Here is an 18,219-nt window from a genome sequence, read left to right as displayed (position 1 = left end):
CAGCTCCTGGTAAACTCCTCTAAATACTTGAGGCCACCACTAGCTAGTTTTAAACAAGCTATGATGTACAAATATGAGAAAAGAAAAAATATTAAGAACATGAGAACAAAGTCTCAGAGAACCATGCCACATTTGCTAATTACACCAACAAACCAAATGGTCAGCCCTGATTCCGTGCAGTGTACGGCTGGTATATGTGCAGGTTAGTATCTTCAGATCCTAATTATACTTTTTTTTAAGTTTTGCATTATGTTGAGTTTCAAATGAGCCTCCAAACCCTGCCAACTAAGTTATAGGTGGTATTGTTTTGTGTGTTTAAAACGGGGTCTCATATAGCTCCCAAGCTAAAATGCCCCCATGCTCCTGCCTCTACCCCCACAAGGGCTGGAACTATATGCATGCACTGACATACCTATATGTTTTATTTTTGTTTGAGATATGGTCTTACTATGTAGCCCTGACTGACCTTGAGCTCACCATGTAGACCAGGCTGACTCTGAACCCAAAAGCCGAGCCTGAACATGCCTGGCCACATATCTGTTATTCTAAAGATAACAAAGAAACCTAGTAAAAATGTACCAGGCTGACAGTGTGAGGCATGTGTACTCTTCAGCAAGTAAAATCCAAAGGCTCAGGCTGGGAACCCACTGGCCTTTTCCTTGTGGAAACTAAGAACAGCACACAAGACCTGCTTATCCTGGAGAACAGCTGCTACCAACCAGGAGACATACTGGGAGGGTCTAAGGTTGGGTTTTTAGGACAGCAGGTGTCCCTCCCTGAATCCCACTGACCATTGGCTCTTGCTCAGTCAGGAGGACTTTCCCTGCTCTTAAAGATGCTCAGGGACATACACCACCACTAAAACTCTGTTCTGCCCTCCTACCCCCAAGCACTTGGTCCCTGAACATAGCAACTTCTCACACAGCTAAACATCTTAGAACTTCATCAGACTTACTTGTCCAAATGGGGATGGCTCTGAAATGTACTTTCCTCCAAGCACAAATCTTCCCATTATAAATGAAACTTTTTCTAAGACATGTAACAACTGGTACCCCCCAACTGTCCAATTTTACTCCCAAATCTCAAAAGCCAGGAAAAACTGAGTGCCTAACAGGCTGAGACACTAATGTAGCAGACTTCTGGGTAAAGATGGACACCAAAGAAGCCCCGTAAATGACACTGATAGTTGTGACATACACCATGGCTCAGAATACACCCAGACTTAGTATGTTCAAAAATGGCTGAGCTACCTGACCTGCTACAGATGCTCCTGCAGTAGGATATGCTGCCTGTACTGCTCCACAGCCCCTGTCACAGTTATATACTGTCAGAGGGAAGCTCCTACAGACAACCAGAGTTCCTCTGACATTTTATAGTGATTTTTGCTTCTATTATCCAAATGGGAGCAAAGTAGACATCCTATAAATTCCAAATGTTATCTGCTAAACTGCTACATAGAACACTGACAGATCCAAGGTGAAAGTCAGTCTATGACACAGGTAAATGAGTGGCAGAGAGGATCACAAGTATGCCTGAGCCCACAGAAGGGTAGCAGAAGAGGGCTGTCCAACTGGATCCAAGAGTTACCTTTAAAACTGTGCTCTTTATTGCTTTAGGTAGACCCCAAGGGCAAGAGAGTCTGAGAAAATAAGGGTGAGACCCCAACTGTGGCTGTTCTCTTAGCCTAGATGGTTCTATTTCTCACCTATAATCAACAAGGAGTATGATGGTGCTGCTTTCTTGTATCCACATGTCTCATGCCAGACCTTTGTATTTTCTCACTCAGATGTAAAACACAAGACCAATAAGCATTGCAATCATGTCCCAGTTCAGGGAATTTCTTTAGCTACAAAGAATCACTGATTAGTCTGTGGATGTCTGTGGGTGCAGATACATATTAGTGTAGGTAAGAGGTCAACCTTTGGTATCTGTCTTTTCTCAGGCACAGACCATATTTATGTTTATTTATTTATTTTCTTTATTTATTTATTTTGCAACAGGGTCTCTCACCAGCCTGAGGTTTGCCAACTAGGCTAAGTGAGTTCCATCTCTGGGATTACAAACACATGCCACCGTAACCTAGCTTTTGTATATAGGTTCTGGGGGTTGGCTTCAAGCCCTCACACTCATATACTTGTATAGTAAGTCTTTTAACCAGTGATTCTTTTTTATGTTACATCTAATAAACTATGTAGTCTAGCCACTGATTTTTTTTAATTTTAGTGATCGTTTTCATTTCCAGATGTTCCATTTAATACTTAATTCTTTCTCCTATTACATTCTCCTACTTGTCATTTTGTCATTCTATGGTGGTGTTTTAAGGCCAGCCGTCTTGGAACAGCTTTCTTCCCTGTACTCTATAATCCTGCCAGGGAGTTATGACATCCAGGAGCCCGGGAAACAGCCTACTTTTGCTCTGCTGGAGGAGGGGAGAGTGTTTTAGCAGTGTGTAGGGCACACTGTCTACACATTAACATCGGTCCTGCCAGTGTGTATGGAAGCACAAATGCAACTAGAGGAAGGGGCAGGTTTCAGGGCAGCCTTCTGACTGTAAAATCTACCACATAGGACAGGACCTGTAAACAGAGCCTGCATCCCTTGATAGATAAGTGTGTGCTAAAGCCCTTTTGTGTGGAGAAACATTCTGCCGTGTCTGAGGACTGGCTTCAGGGTAGAGCCTAATTCTGGGGCCTGGTACTCTACTAAGATATTGCACTTAAGCTCATTTCACAGTGTGGGGTTGTTCTTGGCTTTTTCTGATTCCAGTTTTTTGCAATGAGAACACTTTTTAGGCTAGAGACCACATCTCATTACTGAAATTTTAACTCTTGCCACCTCAGAATCCAGATGCCAGAGAACAACTTCCATGGTGACATTCTGAAATAGCAGTAAAGTCCTTGCAGGTGTTAATGAAATTCTCTCCAGGGAATAGTTTCCCACCGTACAAAACAAAACCTAACAACAAAACACAAACCTTCCCAAACAAATATTTGACCCAGTCTTGGAATCTAGAGTAACTAAGTATATTTTTCTCATCACAAAGTCCCAATATCTCAGATCAACCCCCCCAATTAAAATGCCAAACAAAAGTCCTGAGCCTTGGTTTCAAGTAGGTGGATCACATTAAGTGTTTGCCCATCAGAACGGCTGCCTCTGAATTTTAGAAAAGACAGATTTTGAACCCTAAAGAATTTCCCATGTTCTCTTTTCTTTATGGAAGGGGGGGGAAGGCTTAGGTCTGGGTAGGACAAATGGCTGAGAAATGCACCAGACCAACCACCGACTTCCCAATTACGTAAAATATTTTATTTAGACCTGTTTCTTCGCAAGTAGTCACATGTGGTCCTTAGGCTAATCTCAGGATCCACACTGGGCACTCACTGCATGCTGGGCTAAGGCTTCTGTTCTACAGGCCACAGTTGGGGTAGACATGCCAGAAGTCACCATATCCTCACAGCATTTCCCCTGCTATACCCCAGGCAATGAGCCAGTGGTCTGACAGACAGGCCACTCTACTCTCTAATTTGCCATGTCTAACACCTGCCAATGTGCAGCCCACAGTGATGGCCATCTAGTGAGCAAGGCCATCTAGCACACAGTCACTACCTCTTACACCAAGCATTCTGAGTTCCATAAATTCCTACACAGCAAATGGCAAGACATTTGGAAAGGCCCTTTACCACAGAAAAGCTTAGGGATCAAAACCTGAGGATGAACCCCTCACAAATGTGTAAGAATTCATAAGTTGACAAACCAGACAAACCCCCAGAAGAGTCTTGCTCAAAGGTACAAGCAATTTAAGAAAGCCTCATTCGCTCCCTTGTTCCAAAGAAGCCCTGGGTATTAGAAAGAGGCAGTTGTTGGCACCAATACTTCTCTGACTATGGCATATGCAATGGGGGCAGGTGGTTTCTGTGTGAGCCCTGGAAAGGTTAAGTAAGGGACTACTTACAGATTTTTAAATTAATGGAACAATTTTCAACATAAAATGGAGGTGAAATAGTAACATTTAAAGCAAGTTAAATAACAAAGGTTTCTTTCTCTTTCTCTCGTCCTGAGACACTACATAGCCCTAGGTGGCCTGGAACTCCCAGAATCCACCTGCTTCCCAAGTGGCAGGATCAAAGTATCGGCCAACACACTAGGTCATCATGAGGTGTTTTGGTGCTGGGACTGTAAACTGAGACAAGAGCAAGAGTAGGAGGAAGGAATTCTTCACCAGGTCAAGGTGACGTGTGGTCAGTTCCAATGATCTGGTCTAGAAAAGGCCCCAAGGGAGTAAAGATGGCTTTACATTCTAAGCAGGTGTGAGCACTGGCTCTGGGCTGCCTGGCTTTCCTACACTGACAAGATCTGCTAAGCTGCAGGCGAGGCTGCCCTGCTGTTAGAGATGTACTTCCCTGGCCTCTGCCCCTGCACTACCAACACTGACACAGCCATGCTTCTTGATATGTTCCTGCCTATAGCTCCTGGGCATCTAGATGGCAACTGTGTTCCCTGTTTGTGCATACCTGTACTTCCACAGCATCTAGGTGCTGCACAAGCACCACCACACTGATACGCAACCTCAGGAGGGCAAGCTTTTGACCAGGCTGACTCACAACAGACAAAACTGTATTGTTCTTGGCAGGCTGCCCTCAGTCCTGACTAAGCACTGGGGAGGCCGCACCTCCAGTGGGCTGGGCCATGTACAGCAGGGTCTGGGAAACTGGAAAACAATTTGTGTGCTTTGGTAATCTGAGGCTAGGCAGCCTCTTGCCATTTGAGGGAGCAGTGGAGGAAGCTATCTGCTACTAGGATCCTGACTGGGTTGAGGGTGGGAGGGCATCCTTGTGTTTCTCCTGAATGAATACTAAACTGTATTATCAGCAGAGGGCGCTGGAGGGACACTGTAAAGTCAGGAATGGCCAAGATGTTGGCCTACGGCACTGGACCTTGCATTTGTCCATAACCTTTCAAGGCCAGAATGTGCTTAGTATGACTAAGTCACACACCTTCAGGGAGATCTGACAAAACCCTATCAAGATGACCAAAGAGATCCTGTCACAGTCACTATTTCATCAAGTTAAAAAATCTTGCAGATGCCAGCAATTTTCTAGCTTCCAGAACTCTGAGCCAAAAAAAAAAAAAAAAAAAAAAAACACAAAAACAAACAAACAAACAAAAAACCAACAAAACCCTTTCACATAGAGGGAAAATGTCAATCACAAAATTCTTGCCTCACCCATTTTGTGGATTCTCCACCCTGACTGAGGGGAGGGGGTTACACTGCAGATGAGGTGTGTACTTCCCATTCCATCATTCCCCATTTTTAAGCCAGCATTGCTTCTTTGGGTAGAAGACCAACACCCAGCACTTCCTTAGGTATTGAAATCAGAGTAAAGAGTAGAAAGACAGATTAAAAGGAAGAGAGAGGAAGAGAGAGAGAGAGAGAGAGAGAGAGAGAGAGAGAGAGAGAGAGAGAAAGAGAAAGAGAAAGAGAAGGAGAAGAGAAGGAGGGGAAGGGAGAGAGCATGCAAGAGAGGGTGAGCAAGTGAGCAGAGCCCAATGGATGAATGCAAAGACTTGCTAACCTAAAGCTAACCATAATTCCAGCACTTAGGAGACGAAGGCAGAAAGGTCAAGAAGCCTCAGCGGTAGAGCATTTACATACTCATACTGGGTTCCATTTCCAGTGCTACAAAAATGAGTGAAGGAATAAACTAGTCAACAGGAGTTCAACCTTGCACACTAACGTCAGCATACTTGAATGGTTAGTTATCACACTAACAAAGCAGATTTACAAATGTTATACTACAGGATTAGCACCCCCCCCAAAGGATAGCAAACCTAGGACAAGGCATACATACATTTCTTAGGTATGACTTTATAGTTCAGTCTTGACTGAAAATACTGTTCTGAAAATGTTCTAAGTCTCCCTAGCTGAGCACACACACAGTTTGATAGAACACCCTCAGCACAGGTTGAAGGATGATCTAGAGATCCAGACTGCAGTGGGGTAGAGCTTTACAGAGACACACCACTGATACATAGAGGTCCAAGACACCTCCACAGCCCCTGAGGGACACTCCTCTCCACCATGACGACATGAATCACCTTCCACAAGTCACAGGATTCTTGTAGGCAATACAAAGACCAACACTGGCCTTATTAACATTTACTTCCAGGGAATGTGTGACCATTTCAGAGGCATTCAGGCCACAACTACTATCAAAAGCTGGGAATACCACACTTTGCAACAACCAAATCAAGAGAAGATTCTGCTCGCCCTCCGTCAAGATACTCATGTTTGATCTGGCTTTCTCTGGGTACATCCTTCTGAGCTCCAGGGAGCTGTGTTAGCCCCTCTGCCCCCTACTCAGCCTCTCCATCATGGCAGAACAAAGGTGCAGGAAAGCCTGCCAGCCACATACATATGTCCACCATAAATACCTACATATTTCTGCTTTTCCTTGGACGCATCTGTGATAGGTGAAACATAGACCCTGTCTCTTCTTCATTTGTCTCCACAAACCTTCCAGCCCCAAACACAACAACAAATTACGGAGTCATATCTATCAATCCACAGGCAAAGATAAGCCACTCAGCTAATCATCATCTGTGCCTAGATCCTGTGGACATGTTCACGTGTGAACTGTGGCTAGAAAGCAGCCTCATCTTCAGCATCCTTGCCACAGACCCATGACACTGCCTCAGTGCTGTATTCCTGGAGTCTGAGACACCAGAGATGAAGCCCAATGCTTTCAGTTGGTTCACCCCTGGCCTCTGCCATTTTGGTGTTCTATTGTTCCATAGGCCTTTAAAAAAAGACAGGAAGGAAGCAAAGAAAAAAGAGAGGAAAGAAGAGGGAGGGAGAAGAAAACTCAGATGACCAGTGGAGTAGAGTCCTGTCTTGGGTATAAGGATCATCAAATGCAGGAGGATAGGCAAGCCAACAGCAGAGACTGGCCCAGGGCAGAATCCAATTGGGAATATACATGATGAGGGGTGCTAGCTCCAACCCCTATACACGCCCATGTACACCCCTGTTCTGCATCCACAGACCTACCCATTCTCAGGAAGACTACACCAGGGCCTCACTTTCAGGGTTCTGCTAAAAACAATAAAACATAATCCATGTACCCTCATAGCCCTGTGGGAAACCATCTTTGCTCTGTATGAACTTCTGGGAGGAATACCCAGGCGTGTAGTGTCTTGCAAGTCTGATGTCTTCGGATGAGGCTTTGCTGTTAATGGTATGAACTCAACTTGGAGGAGCCATCCCCTGGAGGCCTGTCATTTGCTCTCACTGGTTTTGGCCTGGGCTGCACCACTGCACAGCCTGGTGCAGTAGCTACAGAAAGACTCCTCCACGAACAGTGTTAAATCAAGAGCTTCAAGGGCTGGGAAGAGAGGTCCCAGGCTGGTACCTGTGTCCGAGTCTTTCTGCTCTCCATTGGCCCCCACGGTGAAGGGCAGCTTCCGCTTGGTGGCTCGTTCTCTCACCTCCTTTCCTCCATCACTGCGGTCCAGCTTTGGAGTCTTGGTCAGAGAAACTTTATCTTTATCCTACAAAAGAAAAGTGATGCTTTCAGATATTATTCCCAGATTAAATCCTCAAATCAGCCATGACTTCATGTGTCAAAGGAACCAAACCTTTTATTGGACAATTAACAGCCCCTCCTGTTCCAGGCCACATGTGCAGAAACAGGCAGGCTATGTTAGTCCCAAGGACTAAAAGGTAGAGTTGACTGCAGTTTGACCTTGACCACAAGGACCACTCAACCTTCAGCTGAAGGACTCTCAGTAAAGAGCTACTATGCAAACGAAGAAGGCAAAGGTCGCTGTCTGCCCCATACTACTACTCTGGAGAAGGTATTGTTAATTAATAAGGAAAGATGAACTCTCGCTACAATGTGGACTCAAACTCCCCCACATAATTCTCATGTGGAAGAAAAGTGCTGGCAGAGGCCTTTAAAAAGCACAATCACACTGTCTAAGGGTCAAGCCTCCAGGTGACTCCAATAACCATGAATCCCCTTCCCATGCCCATTGAACACTGGCTGAGTTGCAGCTTTGCTGTTCTGTTTCAGAACATGGGCCTATAGGCTGGCTCCTGGTGATAGAATGTCCCCTGCTTTTACTTTCTACCTCATCCTTGGCCTGAGATATATTGTGAGGTAGCATGTCTGCAGCAAAGAAAATTCAAGGCTGCTACCTAACCACAACCACTATGCAAGGGGCTGGAAGGACAGTCTCTTTTATAGGGTAATAATCCGTAAGAGCTATACAATTCTGGCCCTGATCCCTAACCCCTCGCCCCCTCCCAAACACACACACAAACCCCAAACATGTACATGTCATCACTTGGTTGGTCATGAGCAAGTCTGGAATTTGTTTGCCTCAAAAACAGTATGGGTTAGATAAAATGTGCCCTTCCAGAGGTGGGACTAGATACACTGTATATGCACACCTAGGATGTAGTTTCTTAAAATGTGCAACTCAAGAGCAAGTCTCTATTTGAGGCTCAGATCACAAGATGTTTATACACACAAAGAACATGGAGGCAGGCAAAAGATGAAGAACAGCTGGATATCAAACCCCAGGTGAACATAAAATATGATGGTGGGAGGAGGGGGTCCCTTCACTTTGACAGATGCAGCTGTTGCAGGAGTTGCTAGACACACTACAAAGAGACTCTGGCAGAACAGTTAGCGCTGTGACTACTGTGCCACAGACCCTGGAAGAACTCTGAGCAGCAGGCTCAAGTGATTGAGGGGGCTAAAAGTGAGGTTTATCACTTCCAATCAACACCTTAAACTCGAGAAAGCACAACCACTTTTGATCCTTTGACTTCTCCAGCATGCATCACAGAGGGAGGCTCTGTCCCTCAATTCCCTCACAGTGGTACCATCCATTACAGCAGCCAAGCACAGGGTCTCAGAAGACACCAACACATCCTTTCTGAAGTACATGAACACTGAGGTACGACAGATAGAGCCTGAAGGCTGTTGTAGAAGCACTGTATGGTTATGTCTGAATGGTAAATGTCACTCATGTTTAAAGTGAAATAGAGGGGGCTGGAAAGATGGCTCAGGTTAGGAGTACTTGTTGCGCTTGCAGAAGACTGAGGCTTGACTGCTAGCACCAACACAGTGATTCACAAATACCAGTAACTCAAATTCCAAGGATCCGATGCCCCTTTCTGACCTCTGCAAGCACCAAGCATGCACATGGTACACAGAAATATATGTAGGCAAACACAGATAAAGTACAATGAATAAATCTAACTTAAAAATTAAAAAATAAAGATTTAAAAAAAATAAGTGAAATAGAAGCCATATTTGTGTGTCACTAAAAAGTTGCATATTTTAAAAACAAATATAAAACTTTGTAGCTCCTTGCCTAGGTAACTAGTTAACTTGTTCCAAGGTTGAGCCTCCAAGTGACCGAAGCAGCCACAGGCCTACTGCCCATACTCAGGTACACTGGCAGGAGAACACAAGTAGAGTATTACAGTTTGGGTAAGTCCGTGTGCAAAGCTCAGTCCCCACCACTGAGACCAAGCTGAGAGGTTGAGTGGGAAGTGTGGCCTGTTACAGGAAGTAAGTCACTAGGGTGCAGCTTTGAAGAAAGTGTCTTGTCTGTTCTTACTCCTCTCCCTCCCCCCCCCGACCCCAAGTAAGTGAGCATTATGACCCCTTGCCATGATGTTCTCTGCCTCATCCATGCCAACAGAGATGGTACAAAACCACAGACTGAACCCTCTGAAAGTGTGAGCCTCTTCCATTACCACCTCTACACAAACAAAACAAAAATCAAGCAATAAACAAAACAACAAAAAACTACACAAACCACACACACCCACAAAACATTTAAAAAAAAAAACAGGTTGGGGAGGGGGCTCACATTAATACACCTAGCACTTTATCTAGAGCACATTCAGAGTTCAACACTGAGTTGGATGAATGCTTAAAAGTGAGATTCTAAAGTCAGACTGTGGTGGTGCACACCTTTAGTCCTAGCACTTGAAAGGCAGAGAGGCAGGCAGTTCTCTGTGAGTTCCAGGACAGCCACGTAACAGAGAAATCCTGTTTTGAAACCCTGACTCTCCCTCCTACACACAGACTAAAAAGGAGGTTCTTGAAAGTAAATGTGGACTTGAAATTTTGTTCTGCATCTGGGAAAAGACAGCATGGTTTGACCTCTCTGAGCGGTCTCCACTAGTAAAATGATAATTGTAATGAGATCAACTGTAAATGTCCACTTCTTAAGTTAGAATGCCTTGAACATTAAATTAAGCCAAGCCTGATCAACATCTCCCATCAGCCCTTAATGTCATAAAAATGGTGAAGGTGGCAACAATGTGGTACCTGAGGCAGCCCTGACCCCATTTACCCTTGTGTTGGGCTGTGCATATGCTAATACAGAAAAAGCTTGCTTTAATTAACTCCATGACTTTCACTACAGAGGAGAAATAAAGTTGCAACTTCAAAACAGAGTCACTGTCCCTCTGATATGCAGCCTTTGGAAACAACCTCGATTTACAGCCACAGAATACAGTAAAGGGGGGGGGGACCCGTACTGGACACCACCAGCCAAACTGTGAACCAAATGATTCTAGATACTCTTTCAGAGGAGCTCACCCTCTCAAAAACGAACCACTCGGGGAACCTTCCGTGGAAATTCAATCTGCTCCACTCAGTGGATCCTGATGGCACACATTATGTTGTTATTGTATATTTACAGTAAATATTAAAACTGGAGAGCTTAAGTCCTCCAGTTTTCAAAGCAATTTTGAATGGTCCTGAGTGTCCATGTGAACTCAAGAACCAGTGTCAGTTCTTACAAAAGGCCTGTAAGGATTTCAATGCATTATGTTGAATTGATGCTCCAGCGGGGAGGGATACAGTTAAGACATTCCAATAGACGCAATTATTTAGGTCTCCTGGTAGCTCAGCAACATCAGGCTACAGATCGCAGCACATCTTTCAACAAATTCTCCAAATACTTCATTTTAAAACAATTTTATTACCTGCACCCTTTAAAAAATTATTCCCTTCCTTGCCTCCATCCTTTTCTTTCTATGACAAGGCCTCACTGTGTAGCCCTGGCTGGCCTGCAACTTGCTATGTGGACCAGATGACTTCAAACAGATTAAAAGTATGCATTACCAAGTCTGACAAGATTTATTTCACTTTTAATCTCTCTCTCTCTCTCTCTCTCTCTCTCTCTCTCTCTCTCTCTCTCTCTCGTGAGTGCAGGTACCCTCAGAGGCCTGCAGTTATTTTATTTTATTTTTTATTTTTGAGAAAGGGTATTACTGTGTTAAAGCAGCACAGGCTGTCCCTGACATTCCCTAAAGCACCTCCTGTGAGGTGGGTTACAGATGTATATCATCACACACAGCTGTAAATATATTTTAAAATTCCAATTCCTGATTTTTCATTAATTATATTTAGAAGTAAATTTTATTAATAGATTTGCATTGTGATACCTTGCCCAAACCATTAATTGTTGCGGCTTCTGTGCAATTCTTAGGCATTTCTCTATAGGAATCTTAGAATAAAAGAAATTTACCCTCTCCTTTCCAGTCTCAAACATCTTTGGCTGCTTTAGCCTCGCTACTGTGCTAGCTAATACATCACTGCCAGCAGTGGAGAATCCAGGTGACTTTCTGCTTTTTTTACAACCTTAACCTGGATGGTGTTCATCCTCTGTCATTAAATAATGAGGGCACACAGGGAATTCCCTCCTTTTCTGCTGAGTAACTTGTAACAAATAACTATTACATATGGTCAAATGTTTTTGGTACATCAACTGATGCCATAAACTTAAGAAAAAATTCTGTGACTTTACATGTGGCTATGATTTTAAGAAAATCGTGAATTTTGGAAGAAGGCACAAATCAGGGTCTGGGGAAATGGCTTAGTCTACCTATTGTTGTACAAGCATGAAGACTTGAGCTTAGATCTCCAGCATCTATGTAAAAAGCCAGGAGTAGTATGCATTTGTCATCCCGATGCTGAAGACTGGTAGACAGATACCAGAGGCTTGCTGGCTAGCTGAAAAATAAAGTGAAAGGCTGATGAGATGGCTCAGGGCATAAAAATGCCTGTGGACAAAGCCAATGATCCTGGGACTCCATGCTAGAAGGGAAGAACTGACCTCCATAACTGTCCTTTGACCTCTACATGAGTGAGAAGGAATGTAGACCCTCCCCCAAACAGTGATCTCCACATGTGTGAGAAGGAAGTGTGTGGGCCCTCCCCCAAACAGTGACCTCCACATGTGTGAGAAGGAAGTGTGTGGGCCCTCCCCCAAACAGTGACCTCCACATGAGTGAGAAGGAAGTGTGGGCCTCCCCAAACAGTGACCTCCACATGTGTGAGAAGGAAGTGTGTGGGCCCTCCCCCAAACAGTGACCTCCACATGAGTGAGAAGGAAGTGTGGGCCTCCCCAAACAGTGACCTCCACATGTGTGAGAAGGAAGTGTGGGCCCTCCCCAATCAATCAATGGATCACAATAGAGTGGAAAGCAATGGGGAAGGACAGTTGACAGAGCCTTTCTGGCCTCCACACGAACTTGTGCATATGCACGGGCACAAACACATATAAAAAGATTGATAAAATAATTTGAGAAATTAAGCACAAGTTAAAGAAAACCAGAACTAGAGTCCCCAGTGTGAGGCCACAGGGTAGCTGTTGGACTTACTCTACCAGGAAGGCCTAGCCTGAGGGCTTTCTGAGCCAGCCCTCTAAGGAGGAATGTACTCAGCAGCGTTAAGGTCAAGAGCTGAGCACAGAGAATGAAGGCCAATGGCAACTTGTTTCACGACCTGCTGTGCTCAACATTCCTGTAGCATGGCATGAGGGACACTGTTGAAGAAGGGGTGACTTCCTGATAGTTTGTAGGTTAAGAATGCTAATGAGCAGTAGTGTCAGAGGGCAGACTGTCAAGCACTGCCTGACTTGAATGGGGTAGGAGGAGCACACTGGAGAAGCCATTCAGAATTTTGGTGATTTGCTGCCCCTGCTTGCACTGGCCCAGGAATGGCTTGGGAAGTGAATCTAAGCATAGCCAGGCTTGATTCTTCTCTTCTCTGCTTTAGCAAAAGGAACAGACAGAGAGCCCTATGGATAAAACTCACAATCCAGAAGTTCATCTGGAACATAACCTGGCCGCTCTGCAACTGCCACCATGAAATCCTATGGTACCCTGAGATGACCTGATACCCAGCTAAGATACCCAGTGAAAGAGGCTCCATCTCTTTCTGTCATCCTGCTCCTGGGTATAACCTCTTGCATCTCCTGTTTGTCAAGAGAGGTTACATTTCATATGCAGACCCCAAGACACTCCTGAAAAATCACAGGACCAAATAGCATAACCACAGCCCTGTTGACCCCTTGGTGGCACCAGCACAGCTGCCTCCAAAGGTGGGCTTCAATGTCCGGGAACAGTCATTAGATTCATGCAAGGTGTAAGTTTGTGTTTGTCATGGAGTCACACTGCTCCAAAAAGACAATGATATTGCAGAGAACCACTAGATATCACGGCATACATGCTACATATATACAGTTAGCAAAGTAAGGGACACACTATCCCTGAGGGGTCTGACTAAATAGAGACAGGTGTCTATCCTCAGAGCCTCTTTCTGTTCACCAACTCTGTAAGATAGGTGGTCTACAACACCCTTTGAGAATCCCGAAGAGGTTGCATTCTCTCCTCTGAGAGGTTTATGCTGAGACTGTCACAGGAGAATGAGAATGGTCTTGAACTGGGATGTGAGATATCACTTCTTGCTGAGTGGCCTTGGATAACACAGCAGCCATTTAGCTCTCTGGACAGAGCATGATTATCAGAGCAGGAAATTGGTTGATTTCTATTGAGCCTACTTCAGCATGGATGTTCCAGAAATGTTTAGCATCATCTTCTCCACATGGCAGCTTCTTTAACTAATGGGTCTGCAGCAACATATGTGACAGAACCAGATGTTATTTCCTGTCACAAATATCTCACTTAGTGTATGATTCATTTGGGGGGAAAATTTAAAAAATAAAATAGGTTGCTTTTGATAACATGCAACTGTACATGAGGAAATGAGTTCTGGGGTAACAGCTGAAGCCAGTCCAGTATCTTGTCACCAGCATGGCCTCCTTCAAAGTTGAGCATGGCTCCTCAACTTTGGCACCTGGGATCCTCTGCAGTCCCTTAGGAACAGACACCTAAGTACTCAATCTTGGACTGCTCCTTCTAGGCTCTACCCTGAGTAGCCAGAGAAGCTAGAAAGATCCACTACTGCTAAGCACTGGCAGCATCAGCACACAGCAACTTCAGTTACTAGCAACCCCCAGAAAAGGTCTGGCTTTTTGCTGTGTAGTTTACACAAGCAATCAGACAAGGATGAAATAAACACCCCCACTGGGGACGGAAGAACCAGAAACAAAAACTGAAATCTAATCCATGTACACCTCCCACAGTCAATACAGACTCCATGTCTTGTGGTCTCGGGATTAACTCAGCTCAGCTCAGCTCAACTTGGTAACAACCTAAAACAACTTGGGACAGCAAGAACAAGAGCAATTACGGTATTGCTGGGAGGCCGACGCAGCCCAATTTCGCCATGGATCGCTGCAGCCTACTTCTCTCTAGAGCTCAAGCAGGAGAGATTTAGGACGTGACAGGTCTGTGTAGTTAAGTGCAAGATGCTCCACACCAGCACATCACTGAGCTGTCACACCCCTGGGGTGTAACAGTCCTGAGGTCCAAGACACCCCAAAGAAAGGGAAGAGTAGGCCAAGGCAGGGCCAGCACTGAGACAGGAAGACGGCCAGTGTCTCCCTAAGGATGAAACACAGACTGTGGAATCGGGCTCACAGACACTGAGCTGTATGTTTCTGAGGCCAGCTTAGCGAAAGGTCCTTCAGAAAGGATAGGAGAGGATAGTGAAAAATTTCCCCTTGTCCATTTGCCACAACTGACTTTGTTTGCACGGAGACTTCTAAGCATACACCTGAAAGCCATGACTCTGCACCTGCCCAGTGTAAAGCTGTCCCAAAAGTGGGTTCATGCTACACAGATATTCAGGAGTCCCAGAGGTACATCTATCTTTTCTGTTTAAACAGCATCTAAATATGCCCATGCTCACAAATAACTTCATGTTCAACCAAACTTGAATGAACAGATTGCCTGGCTCACTGGTGTTCGCATGTACAATACTTGCTAATAATTACTTGGAGAATATTATCAAAACCCAGAAAAAATAAAATGGGAGGAGGACTAACAGACTGAAGGCAAAGCAGAGTTGGGCTCTCTCACAAACACAGGCTAGAACAAGTATCAAGAGGTTCAAGAGAAGCAAGCAGGAATTACATTAAGGTGATGTAACTTGAGAACTAGAAAATCACCCTATAAAAACATGAGCTGAATCCTGAGGCTGTGTCCTTTCACTGGCTGCTCAGATGCTCCTGTACCACAGAGAAGAAACCAGCCCCAGGGCAAGCTCTGGGCTTGGTGATGGTCATGCAAATAGAAACAAGTAACTAAGCATAGCCACTATGGCAGAACCTTAACCTGATCTGCCCAATTCTAACGTCTTGTTCTTGGAGTCTTTCCTTGAGAACAGGAAGTGTGTACCTTGGAATCTGGGAGCACACTGACTAAGTTTACCAGACAAAAGCAGCAGTTAGACACTCAGACAGCATCTAAACTGAAGCCTCTAGAGGCAGAGATGGAAACACAGGGAAGCAGGAGAGATTTAGGACAGTTTAGAGTTATATTCTATTTTCCTAGCCTTGTTTAGATTTTTTCGTGTTTTTTTGTTTGTTTAGAGACAAGGTTTCTCTGTATAGCCCAGTATTAAAACTCACTCTGTAGACCAGACTGACTTAAAACTCAGAGATCCGCCTATCACTGCCTCCAGAGTACTGGGATCAAAGGCATGCACCCGGCTCTGTTCTTACTTTGAATTAACAAAATGTGAAAACAGTTTACAGGCAGTGTGACTGAGACAGTTAGCTGTCTCAATGAACGCACAGAAATCTTAGGGCTCCGAAGACACAGATGGGCAGCTTCTAAATACAAGTCTGTGAGGGCTTGACTATGACAAGCTTAAGCAGGGCCTCTTCAGGGAGTGAATGGCTCCTTACATACCCAATCACAAGGCTCCACAAAGCCAGCTATGGTAAGAGTAACAAGCTGGCCCTGTGAGCACATGGTGTGAGTTCTGTCTTCAGCCCTTATCCTGGGTCTTAGTGATCCAGGAGAAGCACGCGGGTGTGTGTGTGTGTGTGTGTGTGTGTGTGTGTGTGTGTGTGTGTAAAACAAGCCAAATATTACCTTTTTGCCAGTTTGTTTCTCCACCATGTCGTTGCTGAGAGAAAAGTCTTCTTGCTGTGGTGTTTTAGAACACCCACCCTTGGGCATCGTTCTCCTCCCCTTACTTGATCTTCATTTATGCTTCCATTGCTTCGTCATCAACTGTCTGTTTCAAAAGAAAGGATACAGAAGGTTAAAAGCCATTAAAACCAAAGTGTAAAACATTTCCATTTCATAGGGGCACTGCACAAACTGACCAACCAAGAAGCGAAGCTGCTTTGACCTGACTAGCCAGTGAGGGCTATTTCAAGAGGCGGCTCTCAGGATGGCCATCAGCAGAGACCCTGGCTATGCTGCATAATGGAGAGCAGAACAGACAGGAGCTCATGGCAGGAGAAAGAAATGAACTGTCAGGACCCTGAAAGTCTTAACAGGAGAGCAGCTACCAGTACCGGATACCTGGACGCCTTTAACATAGACGTAACATACACATATATAAAACATGGTATAACATAGACAGACCCCTTTAACTCACAGTGGGGTGGGTCTGAGCGGCCCTAGGGACTCTGCTCTTGCTCTGCATACTGTCATCTCTACCCTTCCCCACAAGGAGTCAGGAGAATTCCCCAAGCAGTGAGTGCCCTGGCCCTTAGTTCCAACAGATCATTGCTCTCTCCCCAGCTCAGTTTCCAAGTCTATGCACCAACTTCAAAACTCTCTTGTTCTTCACATCCTATTCACATCCTATTGTTCTTCCTATTTCACATAGGAAGAAAATAATCTATTTAAATAAAGCACTGAGTATGCTGGTTAAGTCTGTAATTCCCTAATAAAACATGAGAGGTAGACTCCAGCATATGGTAAGTATGCAGAAGTCCCTAGAGGATGTGCAGGCAGCTTCAAGGTCTTATTCCATGTCCATGGAGCCAGATCCTTCCTCTGGGTTCAAGGTTCTGGCCTCTGTGTTTCTGAAAATACCTTAAGACACATGCTGCATTAATCACATACTTTATTTTCTATAACTTGGCATCCTAAAAGGCTTGTTGGCCAAAGACCAAGTTTTATAGATAGCCAAGAACTTATGCAAGCCAACTACCACCTCATCCAACCTCCACATACAAACTAACAGACACCTGCCTTAACTACCAGACAGCTAGAGACCATCTCATGATTATTCAAATTGATTTTGACTGTTCTGGCCTTCAGACTTTCCCTCTCAAGCCTCACTCTGGTTTTCTCTGTGGAAACACTCTCAGAGCATGCTTTCTACCCACCTTCCAGTTTCTCACACGTGTTTCATGCTTTGCCCTACCAAGAGTTTCAGTTATTCTGACAGGAGAATAGAGAAAAGAACATTTGCTCAATAGCTTTCATAACCAGTGTACCTACACTTCATGTACATAGCTAAGTGGAGACTGAGGCAGGAGGATCACAAGTTCAAAGCCTGGTTGTGCTACTTGAGTGGGTTCAAGGTCAGTCTAGACAACTTAATGACACCTTGTATCAAAATAGAAAATTTAGACCTGAGTGAGAATCCCCAGCACCCTGTAAGAAGTCAACTGTGCATGCCTGTACGCCAGCATGATGAGAGGGAGCGGGGGTGTGAGATAGGTGAGGCCCCAAGAGATCTCCGGCTACAAAGCCTAGCCAAACTGGGCTTTCAGTTCAGGGAAAGATCCTGTCTAAAGGCAATACAACAGGAATAGGGAAGATTCTCATGTCCTGCTCTAGTTTCCACACGAATGCACAAATATGCACAACTGCACGTTCATGCTCACGAACCACACCCACCACACAAACCTTTTTACATAACCTTCTCAAGATCTTAGCTTACTTTTCTGTAGTAACTGATAAAAACTCCCACAGTCCTTTCCTGATGTTTAACTGGCCTAAGAGCACCATTTAAAGTTATTTGGGGAGTC

At 44.7% G+C, this 18,219-nt stretch overlaps 1 protein-coding gene across 4 annotated transcripts in view; it reads right to left on the bottom strand.

Annotated features, from left to right (window-relative positions):
- The window catches only part of Ankrd11 (ankyrin repeat domain containing 11), a 166,612-nt gene that overhangs the window by 19,252 nt on the left and 129,141 nt on the right, over nucleotides 1-18,219 (bottom strand). For all 4 annotated transcript variants that reach the window (XM_021631196.2, XM_060391828.1, XM_021631194.2 and 1 more), the window contains 2 exons: nucleotides 16,319-16,463; nucleotides 7,410-7,548 (listed from right to left, as the gene is read on the bottom strand). In XM_021631196.2, coding sequence (XP_021486871.1) covers nucleotides 7,410-7,548; nucleotides 16,319-16,405 — 226 coding nt within the window. In that variant the 5' untranslated portion in view covers nucleotides 16,406-16,463. The remainder of the gene's footprint in view (nucleotides 1-7,409; nucleotides 7,549-16,318; nucleotides 16,464-18,219) is intronic.

Source organism: Meriones unguiculatus, chromosome 10, assembly GCF_030254825.1.
Source record: "Meriones unguiculatus strain TT.TT164.6M chromosome 10, Bangor_MerUng_6.1, whole genome shotgun sequence".
NCBI lineage: Eukaryota > Metazoa > Chordata > Mammalia > Rodentia > Muridae > Meriones > Meriones unguiculatus.
The sequence above is the reverse complement of the archived record's forward strand: the minus strand, read 5'-3'. Positions and strand labels throughout refer to the sequence as shown.